Source organism: Corylus avellana, chromosome 3 (assembly GCF_965113065.1).
Source record: "Corylus avellana chromosome 3, dhCorAvel1.hap1.2, whole genome shotgun sequence".
NCBI classification, from domain to species: domain Eukaryota; kingdom Viridiplantae; phylum Streptophyta; class Magnoliopsida; order Fagales; family Betulaceae; genus Corylus; species Corylus avellana.
In genome coordinates this window covers 13,443,226-13,460,022 of record NC_142492.1, presented here as the reverse complement: position 1 = coordinate 13,460,022, position 16,797 = coordinate 13,443,226, and the positions used below count along the sequence as shown (strand labels likewise).

Here is a 16,797-nt window from a genome sequence, read left to right as displayed (position 1 = left end):
AAAAAAAAAAAAAAAAAAAACAACCACTCCTCAAAACAACAGCTCTAGTAGCAAGTAGGCGATTGGAGGAAAATAAGTGGCAAGTGAGATCTACTCACCGACAAGTGGAGACCACGTGCCGGCGCATGGGGGGTAGATTTGAGAGCAGTTGGCGGCATCACGAAACTAGGGAGCTGGGAAGGCGGTGGGTGGGCATGTTGGTCGGCAAGGATCACTAAGGAAAGTAGATCTAGTTTTGAAAAAATAAATAAATAAATAACTGATCTAGAACCCAAGCGAAACCCCTAAGGGACGGAAGCTGAGAGACGAAGACTAGACAACACATCAGATTTGGAGAAGCGGTGAGCATGGACGGCAGAATGCGAGGAGGCTATTAAAAGAATATATATTGACCCGTATTGAATATATTGTCATATTAACTAAAACATGACATCATGTAACACTATTACATATAAAAAAAAAAAAAAAACTAAAAAACAAAAAACAAAAAACAAAATGTTAACCATGAAATGATTACCCTTTATGTTTCTCTTTGAATGCTTTCAAAGAGAAAGAAAAGTCACATTTTTGTTTTTAGAACCATTAATAAGGCTCGGTAGAAGGACTCCATGCTATTTGGAGTGTTACAATAGTAATTTGTGTACCCAAGAATAACCTTCAGGAAGTGGGCCTCCTCGGCTTACAGTTAGCCCAAGAAGGCCTATTTCAAACAGGCCCTAAAGATCGACTAATTCTAGCCAAGCCCATATGGCCAGGCGCAACTGCTCCAAAAAATCAGCTTTAAGCTCTTCTTTAATCAATAGTGACTTGAACATCAAAGTAAACCACCCTCGGAACCCGAAAGGATCCTTCATGCTTGTTTTACTTCTTTCCTTGCAAGTACTCTCGATTTGGGATTCACTATGGCTCAAAAATTATAGATTTGTAGGAAGTTATTCATGCATTCACTTATTGTGGGGAAGAAAATTGCATGATTCTGAATTCCATCAGGCAGAGCATTCCATATGATTGCTGTTAATGCATCAGAGAGAGAGAGAGAGAGAGAGAAATAAGGTTATAGAGCACATCTTACCGCCATCACCGGCATCAACAGCACGTGGATACACCGATATGTAACCTTACCCAACTCTACCTTACTGGGATCAGGTTGACAAAAATTAATCATAATTTTGTTCATCAACAGGAGCAGAACATCTTGGATGAATTGAACTAACAATACACCAACAGAGCAGGGGAAAAATATAAAAATGGTTCAATCACTTTGAAATAGAGGAATCTGTCCCAACCACCACCAGCTGTGGTGGGGTTGAACTTCCAGATTTGTTTCCAGATGACGGCTGCTTCTCGGTATCAAGCCGCCGGACATTTTCAATCAATTTCACTACTTCTGGCATTTTTGGTCTCTGATCTGGCATCCTCACAACACATGACATTGCTATCTGTAACATCTCCACCATCTCTTCCTCAATATTTGGGTACCTCATCAGCTCTAGGTCAAACACTTCTGCAGTCCACTCTTCTCGGACGACTGAATGAACCCATCTGACCAAGTGGACAATCTCATCACCTGCAGTAGTATGGATGGGGGATTTTCCAGTGAGGAGCTCCAGTAAAACCACCCCAAAGCTGTAGACATCGGAAGGCTGCGCTGCTTTCCGGGTGTCTGTCACTTCTGGGGCTCGGTATCCGGCAGCTCGGGAGATAGGTGGGGCCAGTGAGCTCATTACAGTTGCCAGGCCAACATCAGAGACACATCCGTACTGTTTAGAGTTGAGAAAGATGTTTGAGGATTTGAGGTTGCCATGGACTAGCTTCCCAGCATTCTCTAAATGGATACGAGCAATGCCTCTTGCTGCACCTATAGCTATTCTTAGACGGGAATCCCAATCCAAAGGGGTCCTATCCTCTCCTCTTTTACCTGAAAAGTAATAAGCATTAGAAGATATATCAAGTTCCACACACCCACTGACCACTTTGGCACTCCAGGCAGACAGTAGAGATATACTACTTGTTTAAATTGATACAATTTTACCAGGGAAAAGCTTTGGGTAATGGTTCAATGATGATTATCATATCACATTAGCAAACAGTTCTTTAATGCTTGCAAGATGTATATGACCACAAGATTCTCAAATCCTAGTATGGAAGAAAACATCAGATGATATTCCAAAGTGTAGGCAACATTGTGCAGCCAGAATTGGCTTATTGGTCAGATCAAGCCAAGTCTAGCCACAACTTTCAAAAACTTGAACCTGTTGACCATTATTTTCTAAATAATTCTTGTTGCACTTAAAGCCCTCACAAATTACTAAATAATAACATTGAAGAAAGAATAAGTAGAGTTAGATTGATTTTGAAATCTAATTCTTATTATGGGGATTGTCAGAGTTGAACTTTTACTAGATTATGCTCCCATAGAGAACTTGAGCATGGATTCTCAAGGTATTCATTATGCATAGTCCTCTAACATTCAAAATACTAGGAACTAAACTCGAAAAGTTACGTATTCATTATGCATAGTTCTTTTCCAAACCCAGACCCTCTTTCGAGTTCTTAATACTCTAACCAAAGCCGCTCCTTGGCACTGGCTACACAAGTCTGATTTTGACATTATGCTCCACCTGGGACGGCATGAGCTGTCAAATCATACGCTCGCTATATCCTTCCTCAGTCACTCAATTCTTCGTACAATAAAAGACACTAAATATCTATCCCCTACCGAGATTGTAGGAAAACCTTTTTACAAGATGACCACAAAGGAATGCAGAACTACAGGAATGAAATTCATACAACAACGTTTCAAGTTTTATGCCTCAAATGAAAGGCATTCCTTTCTTTTTTTTTTTTTTTTTTGAGAGAGAGAAAGGTATTCCTTTTAACTGTTAGACATGGGAAGAATGATTCATGTAGTTGACTTCAAGTAGAGATGGATATCCATACCAAGTCAGTGTCCAACAACTGTCTAAGGGATATTTTAATTCTAAAGCCCTATTTCTGATGTCCAAATCTGTAAAAGCAAGCCATATTCAAAAGAAAAACTTAAGGAGTCGTACATAATTGTTTGCAAGACCACTTTGTTCAGATTATGTAAGTCATCCCTACTACAACATCTCACCTTCTCGGACAATGTAACTGTCTAAGCTTGGAAAATCCGGCACAAATGAAATTTATTTGCTTATATACGTGATACTTTCACATCTATGTGTGATTGTATGCATTTGCACTCTCACAGAGCCTCCTTTCATCCTATGGTGAAGCAGCAGAGAAGACGCAACACAAAACTCTATTTACTCTTGGTGCCTACCAGCACGGTTATGTCTATGTAGACGTAAACAACTAATAAGGAAGTTTCGACAGTAAAAATTTCCATGCTCCATTACTTCTGGCCTTAAAAGCAGCCACTACAGTTAGATTGCTCAGTAGCAAGGGTAGTTCCTCAGGTCAAATTCAAGGCATTGAAGTATAAACAATTCTAAACTGCACACATGTTAGCTCAACTACATGGGGAAAAGTTGAACAGATTATCCCAACATTAAGGTTAATAAATTTGAAAATACATAAACTTAACACCTTGTAATACTCCAACGGGTGATGGAGTTGTTGGCTAGTTGGAAAGGTCAGCTTTGCCACCGTATATAGAAGCCTGGAGGATGGTTCCCTTGTGATTAATGTAGTGTATCTAGCCAGAACGCAATGCAGAGAACTTTGAAGATTGTGAGAGCTTGTTGATGGTAGAGTTAAAAGCTTTCATGTTCAAATCCCTCTATGTTTGGATGGCTACTCACAACAATCTTCTATTTTCTAATTTCATAGAGTTTATGAATTTTGTGTTCTTCTTCTTCTCCCTAGTTGGGTGTCTCTCACGTATTCGCCTGTGTAGTTGGGTTGCACTCCTTGGCGCTTTCTAATAAGGTTGAATTACTTATATAAAAGAAATAAATAGCACCTCATAATACATCCAACAAGTCAAGAGATACAATCAAGCTTAGTTGAACCCAAGACCAGGTCAAACAGAGACAGAAGGATGGTGACATTCCCTTTCACTAAAGCTTTAGAAATGATCAAACTAAAATATTTTGCTTGAACACTCTTAACAGCTAAGCCTTTTGTAGTATGCATCAGAAGGACTAGAGCTACACTGGGCATTAATTGGAAAGTACTAGCTTCCAATATGAAAATTGCAACTATCAACAGTTTATCTTCAGGACGTATAAAGACGATAAAACTACATAAATTTAAGCAACTGATCAAAACAGAAACATAGAGGATTAAGAAAGCAACATACCATGTAACAAAGCCGAGACACTCCCTTGGCTGTAATAATCATACACCATCAGCTTCTCATCTTTGGAATAGTAATATGCCTTCAGCTCCACCACATTCTCATGTCTAATACCTCCCACAAGCTCCATCTGCTGCTCAAAATCCCGCTTCCCAGCGCTCACCTCCTTCAACCTCTTCACCACCACAGTGGTTGCATCCTCTAGAATCGCCTTATAAGCCATACCAAAGGTCCCCTTTCCAAGTATCTCAGCAGAGGCCCTCAGTAAATCCTCCAAATCAAATGCATAGTTACAACCCTCAAAGAAAACCAATCTATTATTTGCATCTTGATTCCTCGAAATCACTTTCTCAGGTGACATCTCTCCCTTCTGCAACTTACCCGATAACAACTCATCTTCCCTTTTTCTTCTCAAGCAGCAAACAAGTATTAGAAAAACAAATGCCACAACTCCTAGAACACCCCCAGCAATTATAATTCCCAACAATGCCGTTTCACCAAGCCCTGCAGAATTCCTAGGCTTTGGGTAAGCTTCTGGAGAGGGTGGAAACACTGGAGGAAGATTAGGAGGCAAATTTTCGAAAGAAACGTTGTTACCACTAAACATCAACATCGGAAACCTCCGAAGTGACTTAGGTACAGTACCATTCAGATCATTGTTGGACAAATTTAGAAGTTGCAATTTGGGCAAATTGAGATCAGGGATTTCACCAGAAAGTAAATTGTTTGCAAGATTCAAACCCGCCAGCTGAGTCAGATTCGAGAGCGAGTAAGGAATGCTCCCATTGAAACGATTGTTAGACAAATTGATAATAGTCAAGTTCTTCCAAACTGAGAAATCCGATGGCAATGGACCGGAGAAGTTGTTGAATTGAAGGTACAGAAAGGATAAGTTTTTGAGCTCGGCAAGATCAGAAGGAAAATTCCCAGTAATGACATTGGATCTGAGGCTCAAAACTTGCAAATCTGAGAGGCGGCTTATAGTGTTGGGCGGAATCGGACCGTCAAACCCGACTCCGGGCAATCGGAGGGCTATTACGCGAGAGTTATCCTCACTACAAGTCACTCCGGTCCAGTGGTTACATACAGGGGAGCTCTCGTTCCAGTTGAGAGAGCGAGAATGAGGGATATTGCTCACGAAATCGAGCAGAGCTCGCTTATCCTCAACTGGGTCCGCATTTCCCTGAAAAAAAACTAAACCCACCAAGAAAATAGAAGAGAAAATAACACCCAGAACTTCCATTTGCCTCACTCTTCTTCAAAAACTTTAACCCTTCAAGCAGATAACGAGCTGTTTCTGCAACAACAACAAAAATCCTTTCTTTTACATTTATGGCTTTAGCGGAATATAAACCCAAAAACACTACAAACGAAAATTCAAATAAAAGCAAAAGAGAAAGAGAAAAGCCCAAAAAAAAAAAAAAAAAAAAAAAAGGATTCAGATTCCGAGATCATTGTCGGTAAAAGTAGAAGCGAGTTCTGAGAAACTTCACGTAAAGAAATGAGCTTGCAGGCTTTGAATAATGCATTTTAGTCAAAAAGGGGCTTATTTTAATCTGAAAAAAAGCAGTGTGTTTCACCAGAAGCGGTGTGCTTCTTTTCTTTTTGTTCTTTCTTCCCCAACTCTTTTCGTTGAATTTGCAAAATCGAGAATATATTGGATTTTGAAACAAATAAAGAAAACAAGAATCAAGTTCCTCGAGAGCCGCGCAGTAGAAACAAGAAACAGAAGCTACCAATCAGAGAGAGGCCACTGAGAGTTAGCTACATTTACATACCATTTCTTTTCAGATCTGAACCAAGGAGCCTCTCTTCTCGTGAATGCTCGCTAAACACCGTACAACTCTGCCTCTCAGAAAGAACATAAAACATAAAATTGCTATTAGGAACACAGTCTGAGGGTAGCACGTGCAACGCGTGTGTGTATGTAAAACACGTACGAGTTATGATAATGGGTGCTCGCGAAAGTAATCATCCAGTGCAAAAAAGCATAGAAAGTTATAATTTTTCTCACACACACACACACAGACACAGGTGAGTGCTGTAAAAAACGTACGAGCTATGATTTCTCTGTGATAATGGGTGCTCGCCACAGTAGCATCCAATGCGAAAAGGCAGAGAAAAAAGCTATAATTTTTCACTTACAGAGAGAGTCAAAGAAGGCGGTTGAGATTAACAAACACTAAGACCGCCATTGACGCTTTTGAAAGAGCTCCCAACGGCTCTATTGCTTGGTCTCACACTGTAACTGAAAGAGAGCGAAGCGAGCCAAGTGACTGAGGGTTCTCTAAAAGATTTGGGTTCCATTAAGGTAACCGGCGGGTGCCGAGAGATAACGGTGAATGTGTGGACGGAAAACCGCCCTGTTTTACTCACGGGAGGGTGGGTTTTTGGGGATCTGTGACGTGGCGTGGGCCAGGGCCTCCCACGTGGGTCCGCTATTAATTGCGTGGGGCCAGGTAGGAAATTATAGCAATCATAGCCGTTTGACTTAGATGAAGTGTTTTTGTGTAGATGAAATCCAACCGTTGGATTGGATAAGGATTGAACTCTTGTCTTTACGTTGTCTCATATGGACGAAGATGGGGATCTCCTGGAATTCTTTTACCGTTCTTTAAACTGAATGGTCAAGATCTCCTGGGTTCATTTTTGGTAAAATTTAGAGGCTGACTTTGACTTTTTGGTTTTGATCGTGATATAAAAGTGAAAAATAATTTTGGGTTTTGCAAAAGTATTTTGTGTTTTAAATTTGTGAATACTTTCACTTTTGAAATTATGATTTGAAAAAAAATAAAATATGTAATAAAATATCATTTAAAAATATATGTAATTATGAGTTTTGAAAAAAAAAAAAAAAACTCATAAACGATACATTTTGTACAATTTAGTGTAAAAAATAATAATAATAATAATAAAGTACTCTAAAAAGGCATTACCAAATGAGCCCTTTATTATCCCAACTATTTTGACGAAGAAAAAAAAAAAAAATTGGCCTTATTCAATTAATCACCCGAAGAAGATGACCGAACCACACATAAAAAAATTTTGGGTCGGCCACTCTCGTAAATTTTGAGAATGGTAGTATTAACGCATATGCTTGTTATTAACAAATGCTTCAATTGGTTATGGATAACATCTCATGAAGCGAAGGTCACTAGTTTGAATCTCTTTTCATCCGCTTGTGTGGATATGTCAAAAAATGAAATAAAATAATTCAAATGAAAGATATAATTGGCTAAAGGCTCTCTTGTATTCAATAACCATTACAATAATACATTAGACTTTATATCAGCCTTTTACATTGTGACTAGAATGGGAAGAATTGAAAGATGGATGGACATGCAAATTGTATAGTAGATTAGAGAGAGTGAGTGTAGTTTTTCCTAAATATTTTTTTCGGATTAAACAAATAATGTCATATTATCCGTTAGTTAATTTTTACAAATTTTAAATACATTTCCCTTTTAGTTAAGTAATTATAAAGTAAATAAAATGAAAATCCAAGTTGTATAAGTTTTCATGTTTCATGTGGTATTTTAAAATTGGTGATTTAAAACTATACATTTCACATTTTATTCAAACATTTCAAGTTTTCAATAGTTTAGAGAGTAGACACGCATTTTGTCTTTATACGTGAGCTTATCGTCATGTTATATATGTTTATATGATTTCTAGAGGTAGTTTGCCATCACATAAATCTCATGAAAATAATACGGATATTTACGATTATAGACCAAATGTCAATTTTAATTATTTTATTTATGACCAAACATTCGAGGACTTCATGTGTAACACTTCGGTCCTATATTGGAAAGATGAAAAGAATGCCACATAGAGTGGATGGTTTATAAAGATAATCATGGGTGCTAAATCCCACATTGCCTAGTTACTAGGTGAAACTGGGCTTTATAATAAATTCTAGGGAGTTTCAAATTGACTAGTCCTTTTGGGGTAATAACGCAGATGTGACTAGAGGGAAATTACAAATGGTATCAGAGCCACCTAGTAAAGTGGCACACCAGCTCATGTGGTATTGGAGCACTGCATGACGTGACCCTAACGAGGACGTCAGGAATTTAAGAGGGGAAGTTTGTAACCCCTCGGTCCCATACAAATTAACTAGTCTTTTTGGGATAATAGCGAGCGCTTTTCCGTGAATTCGCTAGTACAACAATATACGGAATGTTCAAAAATAGTACACGAACATTCAATGAACTTGAAAAGCAAACTTAACTTATTAGTCACCCACTTCAGCCTTATCTATCTACCCGCCCCTATATAAATCCCCTTTCACGATCCTTCCGATCACACTCAACTCGCATGCAGTACTCCACCCATCCTAAATTTAGAGAGATAATGAGATTTTAGAGAAAGACGGTGGTGATGGTCATCAATTCTGTCTTACGACCACCGTGTGTGGCCACCAACTGCAACTGTCTAACGGCCACCACCATGGGCCAATATACCGTCAACGTGGTGGCCAACGTTGCCACATCAACTATGACACTAATTTGTGTATATATATATATATATATATATATATATATATATAGTCAGTAGCCAATGCAGCCCTATCCAGGTCTCTTTCTACCAGAAACCTACTTTAAACGACCTCCGACGACTCTCATGAAAAAGCATGGCCCAGCTTGTCGCTTTAGGTTGGTCGGAATTACCCACCCAAACTCAAACCCAAGAATGTGGACGGCGTTAGTCCAATGCCCACTGCCCGATGCACCAATCACAAACTTTGACAACTGTTTGAGTGAAGGAAAGACCAACTACTTCTCTTTGGAGCATCCAATCCTTCCATGGAATGTAGCCAATGGATTTTTCCCATAATCCTCCAATTTTCCAAACCCTGCATGTGTGCCTTGAAGAAAACTTTCCCTTTTAATGGTCACTTTAATTTGTTCGGCTGAACAAGGATGAATTTGGGTCATTAAAGGGGTGGACATGAAGATAGGATTCATATGCCTCTGTCTTGGATTTTTTCAGCATTTTGGTTTCTCATGTTTTGCATCTGTCCGAGGTTTTTTCATCATGTTGATTTGACAATTTTTGCCACGATTTGACTTAAAAGTCAAATTCTTGCTTGTCTCTTAGAATTACGGCCTTCCGGCTGTTTAATTTTTTTTTATTTTTTAGTAAGTTCACGCATCTTTTCAAACTATCATTCAACTGATAATATCTTTCTTGAACTTTCAATTACAACAATGTCTTTCAAAGGATGACTTTATGATTGCATGAACCAAAATCAAAACAGATTAATTTGCAATGAATGGTAAGATGTTACAAAGAAATAGTAAATATGTCTCTTATGACTTTCTTTACGTTGTTTTTTTTTTTTGGTTCATCGAAAAAATACAATCACCTCAATCTGTTTGGTAACTGAGACAGATAGAACACAGAGTCGGTGTTTTGAATAATTTTCGCTTTTGGTCTTGGAGCATACTTTTAAAGACGCATAAGAAGAGTCTAGAACCTTTTTTTCCCTCTCTCTTTTGGTCCAATGAGGTGACCAGAACCAAGTAATTAGACACTAGCTATTGATTCCCAAGCAAAAGATTCCAATCAAATAGCCAACATGGAACACCCGGACGAGGAGTAGACACATAAAATAAGTGGTTTATAAAAATAGTTATAAATGTTAAGTCTTATATTGTTTAGTTGTTAGGTGAATATAGGTTTTATAAATAATTATTGGAAAGCTCCAAATTGACTAATCATTTCGGGGTAATAATGTAGATGTGACTACAAAATATTGTCAATATCCTCCGATAAAGAAACTACTCTTAGTTTTTTTTTAAAAAAAAAAACTTAAAGAAAAAACTTTTTTTTTTTTTTTTAAATAATAGTAAATCCAAGGGGTGGCTAAATTTAAAAATAAAAATAAAATAAAAATTTTATATATATTTTTTTTATATAAAAATTGAAAATTTTCGTTTTTTTTTTTGTTTTATAATTTTTTTAAATATAAAATTTCGTTTTAAAAATATATATATAAAAAATTCATTTAATTTTTTTTTTCCGTTTTTTAAAACACAATTAAAAAAATATCATTTTTTTAAAATAAAAATTTCATTTAAAAAAAAAAATTAAACATTTTCCTTTTTTTTTTTTTTTGCCAAATTTATAGTGTATTTTTGTCTTATTGAGAAATTTATAAGGGCATTTTATCTTTTTGCTACCTTTGGGAGTACGTTGACAATGTTTTGATAGTTTGTAGGGGACATTGTCACAATTAAAAATTTTGGGGAACATTGTCAATTGGATGGTAGCTTGAAGGGGAATATGGATTTTTTTTTTTTTTTTTTTTTGATAACTTTACTTAGAATCTCTGAACTATTACCCGCTTTGAGAAGAACCTTCTAAATTTCAAAAACTCTCAATTTTACAAAATAAACTTTCAATTTGATGTAAATGACCCCCTTTGTCAATATTTGCTGTTAAACCCTAACAAAAACTACTAAAAAAATCAAATTACCCTTTAATTTTTTCTTAAAAAAAAAAAAATTCAATTTGAAATTAATGGTAAATTTAAAATTTTATAAAAGTTTTAGGGGTATAAAGGTCATTTCATCACTTTTAAGGTCCAAAAACTAATAGAGGGGGTAGATTGCATCAAATTAAAAGTTTGTGAGTGAAATTTTGGGGGTCTTTTCAAATCGTGTGGTAGTTCATAGGTTTTTTTTTTTTTTTTTTTTTTGACATGTCCACACAAGGGAAGGGGAATAGGTGATTTGAACTAGTGACCTCCACTTTATGAGACGTGGTCTACAGCCGATTGAACTACCCCTGAAAACTGTTAGCCCTTTTTCTAAAAATGAACATTGTTACGTGAACTCATTGAATTTTCCTAAAGACTTTTCTTACCAAATTTAAAAGTGGGAAGATGCACAAATGTTATTTATTGAAAAATAAAGGGTTTGTATTAAAGAAACAATAATAAAAGTAGCCTATTTTTAAATCATCGTGGACTTGTGTGTCTCATGACTACTGCTTTGGTGGTGGCACTTTTGGCGACGAGGGTCATGCTTTAGTGCGTTCACGTCATGGTCCACAATCGACGTTTATATTTACTTTAAATATAAAATTATAGGTCTAAAGAGTATCAAATCAGAGTGGCGCAGCGGAAGCGTGGTGGGCCCATAACCCACAGGTCCCAGGATCGAAACCTGGCTCTGATAAGGAGTTGCTTCCCTTCCCACTATCTTTTCTTTTTTCGTTTTTTCCTTCCATCCATTTCCCTGAGATCGATGCTTGCAAGATGCTTTCTGCCGTTGGTATCTTCTTTTTCTTTTTGTCTGCTACTTAAAATTCAAATCCCCAGAGAGAGAATTTTTTGCAAGATAATCAGGAATTATTCATACAACCTTTGTAGGTAAACATAATACATTCATTATATGCAATGAGTGGAGAACAACATTAAAACAAATCTCCACCTTCATTGCAGCAGATTATACAACCAAGCTCACCCAAGTTAGCAGGCGATGCTTTTATTCAGTTTCACACTGCAAATATAATATAAAGTTGCACAAAATCAGAGTCTTTTTTGGTTATCACTATTACTGTTTTTCCTTCCTTCCTTCCTTCCTTCCCGCTTGAAAATAATCTTATGGGGAATCAAGATGGCCACTGTTAAGTTGAAGGGACAACACAGATTTCCAGCCGGCCTCTCCATTCTTCACCTGGTTTTATGGTGATTGCTTTCTCCACTGCTGCTCCATCAATACAAAGCATCTTTTTGTACTCTTCATCTCCAAAATCTGTTATGGATTTGGACTTCTTCTCCCATGGATTCCAGACCCCTATATATGTATGGATGGCATATAGTTAGCCAGATTATAGTACAAGAAATGCTATTTAGTAGACGTCTGCCATACAACTATAATAACGTGACAAAGAAAATACAGTCTCTTGTGAAGGAAACTCTTGGTTCAATCTGATTTAAGAAAGAATTGTCTGGGGTTTAAGTGTTTCATACCATGATCTTAAAAATTACCATGGTTTTATTTTTACTTGTTGATTCTATGAGAGAAGACTCACCAACATCTGGAAGTCCTTCCTTTCGAATGGTAAATGTGCGCTTTTTTTCATGATCAAAAACAGCAATTGCACCGGAAGAACTAAGATAAACTCGATCCACCTGCCAAGAAATGGCAAACAACTGTTTAACAGCTGATCTCTATTGATATCGAAAATATCATCTGATGCTCTTCATAATCTATTAGCACCCAAAAGGATTTTGTCAACAAAATGTTCAGAAAAAGAAAGTTCTGTCTTGAAGCTTTGGCTGGAGGGTAAGATTTCCACAACTCAACCACTTAAATGAACATTAAAAGTATTATTAATTACCTCAGATTCAAATGTTAAGGCATCTCCTTGTTCTGTGAAGCGCTCTTTCTCACATAGGTTGTCAAGGTAGTCGAGAGTCTCCAACCCCTCTATCCTCACTTCACTGTGAATACAGTTTATGTTTGGCAGAGTCCAGAAGTTAGGAACATATAATGAAACTTTTAGAACCCCCTATAAAACTATGTGGCATGAGAAGTGTGAATTAGTAATCTTATTTGTCAAAATTAGAGGAAAAATGGAAGCAAAGAGAGAGAAAAGACAAAAAAATTTGGGAGGGTTCGGTGTTAGACAGACACGTACATCCACATATATTCTAACATTATTCAAGGTTCATCCAAAATTATAGCACTAGTTCCTCCCAACTTGAGTGATCATGGTGTGACCTGCGAACATGTTGCTGATGTTCTTGACACGGGCATCAGGGTATTATAAAGCTAAGGCACATAGGTCACTCATAGACACAGTGACAACATATAAAAATGTCAATGAAAAGTTTCTAATATGAATATTCTTTACCTGATATCAGCTATGGAGAAATATGAACGATAGGCAAATGAGAAACTGAAAGGCTTGCAATTGATGTTTCTGACGCGTGATATCATTGTTAGATACCCATCCTCTGCTAAAGAGACTCTAAGACGAAACTCGAAACTGAAAAATAAGCCAAAATCATTATCTTACAAGGATAATAGGTATATTTTCGAGTCCATAAAGAATGTTGTGCTGTGGTAGAAATATTTAATTGAAATGACAGGTGAATGACGGACGCTAAAATACACTTATTCCAAAAACTTAAACTAATAGGAAGGAGTGAATTGGATCGTTTAATTTATATTCTAAGAGAAACTTGGACATTGCATGCATCTGTTTCTTGGAAAGTTGTTGGTCTACAAATCTACTAAGCTGTCCTAATTTGATAAGATTCAGGTGGGTATACTACATTGGTTCATATGATGATCCTTTTTTCTTTCTTTCAAACTCAAAGAACTGGAATTTGATGCTACCATCATGGTTTCACTTTAAACTTGAAGGGATGATAAGCTACTTCAGCTCATACCTATGTGGCCAGTTCTTCAAATCTTCATCAGATGGTTTGAGTAGCAAGTCAACAAAGGCTTTGCCATTGGAATCATTGGGATGTAGTGGTGGAGGATTTTCATCAATGGCCCAAATCTTGTTCCTAGCAAACCCATGTTTTTCCAGCAATCCACGGGTTCCAAACTAAACATTCAAGCAAACTTTTCAGTCAGATTTAACCAAGATTATTGATACATGATCCAATATACTAAAGCAAGAATGTACCTGCGGGAAACAAATTGAAATTCCTCCTCTCACTGCACTTGGTGGCTTAAAGATTGCCTACAACAGATAAACAGACCAAAAGGAAGAAAAAGAGAGCAGGGGATCATGAGTATCTGAGCACCAATATATATATTAAGACCAGATTTTCTCACAAAAATATCAGCAAAAAATTCATAATGAAGTTAAGGAGTTGTAGAGCAATATGAGAAGGAGATGGTCTAATTCAAAGTTTCTTCAACCATCCAGCAGAATTTCTCCATTATTGACCAGTTATTCATCATTATAATATGAATACTGGAAAAATTTGCCAATTACTGGGGAGTAATTCATGATATTTGGATAAGACATGAAATACAACAGGGGGAAAAGAAATCATATATTGACAAGTTTTACCTTACTGCTTGTGAATAATAATTCTTCATCATGGTCGGTCTTCCATGAAAGAACTTGCCCTCCATGCAAGCTAACCTGGATGGATGTCACACAATAACATCAATGCATAGACAACAAGTTGTGGTTTCAAGCAAATATTGCAGTTCTGCACTTTATGCAGTAGAATCAAAGTCATCAATTGCCTATTGACTTGAAGAAAATAATATACATGGGAAAGGCTTAAAAGTTTCAAAGGGAGCCAATAAACAATGGAGAAAGGGAAAAAGGGATCAAACCAGTGCTGAAGCTCCTCGAGGGTTCCGAAGCAAGACCTGGTCAATTCCATTCTTGTCCTTTGAGACATGGACTGCTGCTCTCTGATCACTTTCTGCTCCAGAATGGTTCATTTTACAAACAGAACAAGGGCATCAATGGAAGAAATAACAGGACAGAAACTCTCCCCAAAACAAAACCTTAAAACTAGAGCCCCAAAAACTCTGAAAAAGCTACTTATTTGGAGTAGAAAAAGGCTCAAAGAAGCAGTTGAGAATCTGGAGCTTTCCCTCTACTACACCTTTCTTGTGACACATCTATATTCCCGTGAATTGAAACCAAAAATCCAACTACCAATTTAACTACCTTAATCTTTCCTCACCACTCAAACCCACCGACGAAATTATACAGAACAACAAAATCTGAAATACCCAACAAAACTCACTTTCACCAAACCAAATCTTGTGAAGAAACGACAGAACACGAACACGGCAGACAGAAACTCAATTACCCAGATGACCAAAACGTCTAGAATTCAAAACAGGACCAAAAAATAACGACCTTTCTCAATGCCAGTTTCAAAAATAAAAACACTGTAGCATGGAAACAAAACAGTTGTGTCTAATAAAGGGAAAGAAAAACTGAAACCCAATACAAAACATTTAATGGAAAGCACTATATAGTCAATAAAGTTCATCTATATCTTGGTTTGACCTTGTTTTATTCATAAAGAAATATTGAAGGGGTCAGATACTGAAAATATCAGGAACTTCTCCATAGCCCCTCAGTCCACAGACATATCTAGGATGATTGCTGACTGGGTATAAAATCGTTCTAAATTGTGCATAGAAAATTCCAAAATATATATGTTATGTAGAAGTCTCCGCAACCGTGAGTTTTTGCTGTGGTGGGATTCCACATCTGGTGTAGGATAAAATCTGACGTGTGACTAGGATTACCAGAATTAACGACCCAATTGAAAAATCATGTAATTGTTTTGAAATTCTAGTTTCGCGTTTGGAAAGTGTTTTGATTTAATATTGTATTTTAAAAAATATTGTGTCTGAATTATTTATTAATATTTTAGAGAAAAAAAAAAAAAAAAAAAAGGAAAGTGTTTTTGATGTAATATAAAGGCAATGAGTGATATTTGATGGATGTTGATGCACTGAACATTATCCAAAGTGACTTTATATCACCTTTCAAGGAGGAACTTTACCTGCAAAATAAGAAAAAGATCGTTACAAACCATGTCGCTCTAAAGATCAGAGCACTCCAACAAGTCAATAAAACTTTTGCGCAGAGGGAGTAAAGCTAGTTAAGCCAAGTATATTAGGGAAAAAGAGAGTATGTATGAATGTGGTAATGCGTTAGGTATATTAGAGAGTACCTTTAGTGTGATAACCTTAATGTGTGTTTCTCCTAAGCCTCCTGTTTTTCTTAGCAGTCAGGACCTTAAAGATCCGATGGTATGTACTATGTAGCATGGTCCTCCATTAACCTTCAATTTTTTTAAAGAGAAAACCTTGTTCGGATGAACCTTAAAAGGCTACTTTTAGCCCACAATCACAAACTGCCATAGAAGTAAAAACAAAAAAAACTCCACAAAAATATCATACACTCCACATACTATATTTGAGCTCATTTTAAGCTCAAAAGAGAAAGGTTGGTGGCTGGGTGGCGGGTCATGCCAGACCCGTAGGTCTGGCCGTGAGTCACCTTCTCCAATGCTAGAGTTACCTTTTTGGGCTTTTAGGGTGATAAAATTTTTAAAGGGTTAACTTTTTACCTCTAAGTTTTAGTTTTAAATCAAAAAATGAGTTTTGAGGCATTAAAAACGGATTTTGAAGCATTAAAATTAGATTGTAAGGCATTAGAATCGGGTTGTAAGACGGGTCACGATAATTTCAGGTGGGTCACACCAGACCTATGTTGTTGTGGGTCCAGCTGTGGGTCTGGCCAAACCCTATTTTTGTTCTTACTTTAATTTTTTACAATTTACTTAAAATGGTGATGTGTCAAATGAACATTGGAGACTACAAAATAACCCTTTTACAGGTAGTCCGGACATAAGGGGCTCTCTTTTTTGAATAACTTCGATGAGTAGTTATCCATAAGAATTAGTCTTGTGGGTCTGTTAATGTCTTGGCCCTCGATCCTTTTTGTTGATGAGTGTGTTGATCAAACTACGAGAATCAGAATGTATCTCAAGC

The 16,797-nt window shown here is 36.9% G+C and overlaps 2 protein-coding genes across 4 annotated transcripts; both read right to left on the bottom strand.

The window, feature by feature from the left end:
• Positions 1-1,043: 1,043 nt before the first annotated feature.
• Positions 1,044-6,565, bottom strand: LOC132174907 (Leucine-rich repeat protein kinase family protein). Of its 3 annotated transcripts, none has more exons than XM_059586655.2 (4): positions 6,428-6,565; positions 6,061-6,131; positions 4,286-5,579; positions 1,044-1,918 (listed from the first exon to the last, which is right to left on the bottom strand). In XM_059586655.2, the coding sequence occupies exons 3-4, from the start codon at positions 5,523-5,525 to the stop codon at positions 1,257-1,259; spliced, it is 1,902 nt and encodes a 633-aa protein (XP_059442638.2). In that variant the 5' UTR covers positions 5,526-5,579; positions 6,061-6,131; positions 6,428-6,565; the 3' UTR covers positions 1,044-1,256. The 3 variants fall into 3 exon arrangements, with proteins under 3 accessions (XP_059442638.2, XP_059442636.2, XP_059442639.2); XM_059586653.2 differs by having other exon boundaries at positions 6,061-6,127; XM_059586656.2 differs by having other exon boundaries at positions 6,061-6,127; positions 6,339-6,428.
• Positions 6,566-11,621: 5,056 nt separating this feature from the next.
• On the bottom strand, positions 11,622-15,408 carry LOC132174691 (putative glucose-6-phosphate 1-epimerase). Its single transcript, XM_059586333.2, has 8 exons — positions 14,608-15,408; positions 14,333-14,407; positions 13,940-13,996; positions 13,695-13,858; positions 13,154-13,288; positions 12,638-12,740; positions 12,329-12,428; positions 11,622-12,090 (listed from the first exon to the last, which is right to left on the bottom strand). The coding sequence occupies exons 1-8, from the start codon at positions 14,716-14,718 to the stop codon at positions 11,921-11,923; spliced, it is 915 nt and encodes a 304-aa protein (XP_059442316.1). The 5' UTR covers positions 14,719-15,408; the 3' UTR covers positions 11,622-11,920.
• Positions 15,409-16,797: the final 1,389 nt, after the last annotated feature.

Coding starts and splice junctions, on each gene's coding strand:
- LOC132174907 (XM_059586655.2), bottom strand. CDS start 5,525: ATGGAAGTTCTGGGTGTTATTTTCTCTTCTATTTTCTTGGTGGGTTTA. Junction 1,919..4,285: donor TGTCTCGGCTTTGTTACATG/GTATGTTGCTTT, acceptor ATTACTTTTCAG/GTAAAAGAGGAGAGGATAGG.
- LOC132174691 (XM_059586333.2), bottom strand. CDS start 14,718: ATGAACCATTCTGGAGCAGAAAGTGATCAGAGAGCAGCAGTCCATGTC. Junction 14,408..14,607: donor CTCGAGGAGCTTCAGCACTG/GTTTGATCCCTT, acceptor ACATCCATCCAG/GTTAGCTTGCATGGAGGGCA. Junction 13,997..14,332: donor TATTATTCACAAGCAGTAAG/GTAAAACTTGTC, acceptor TATCTGTTGTAG/GCAATCTTTAAGCCACCAAG.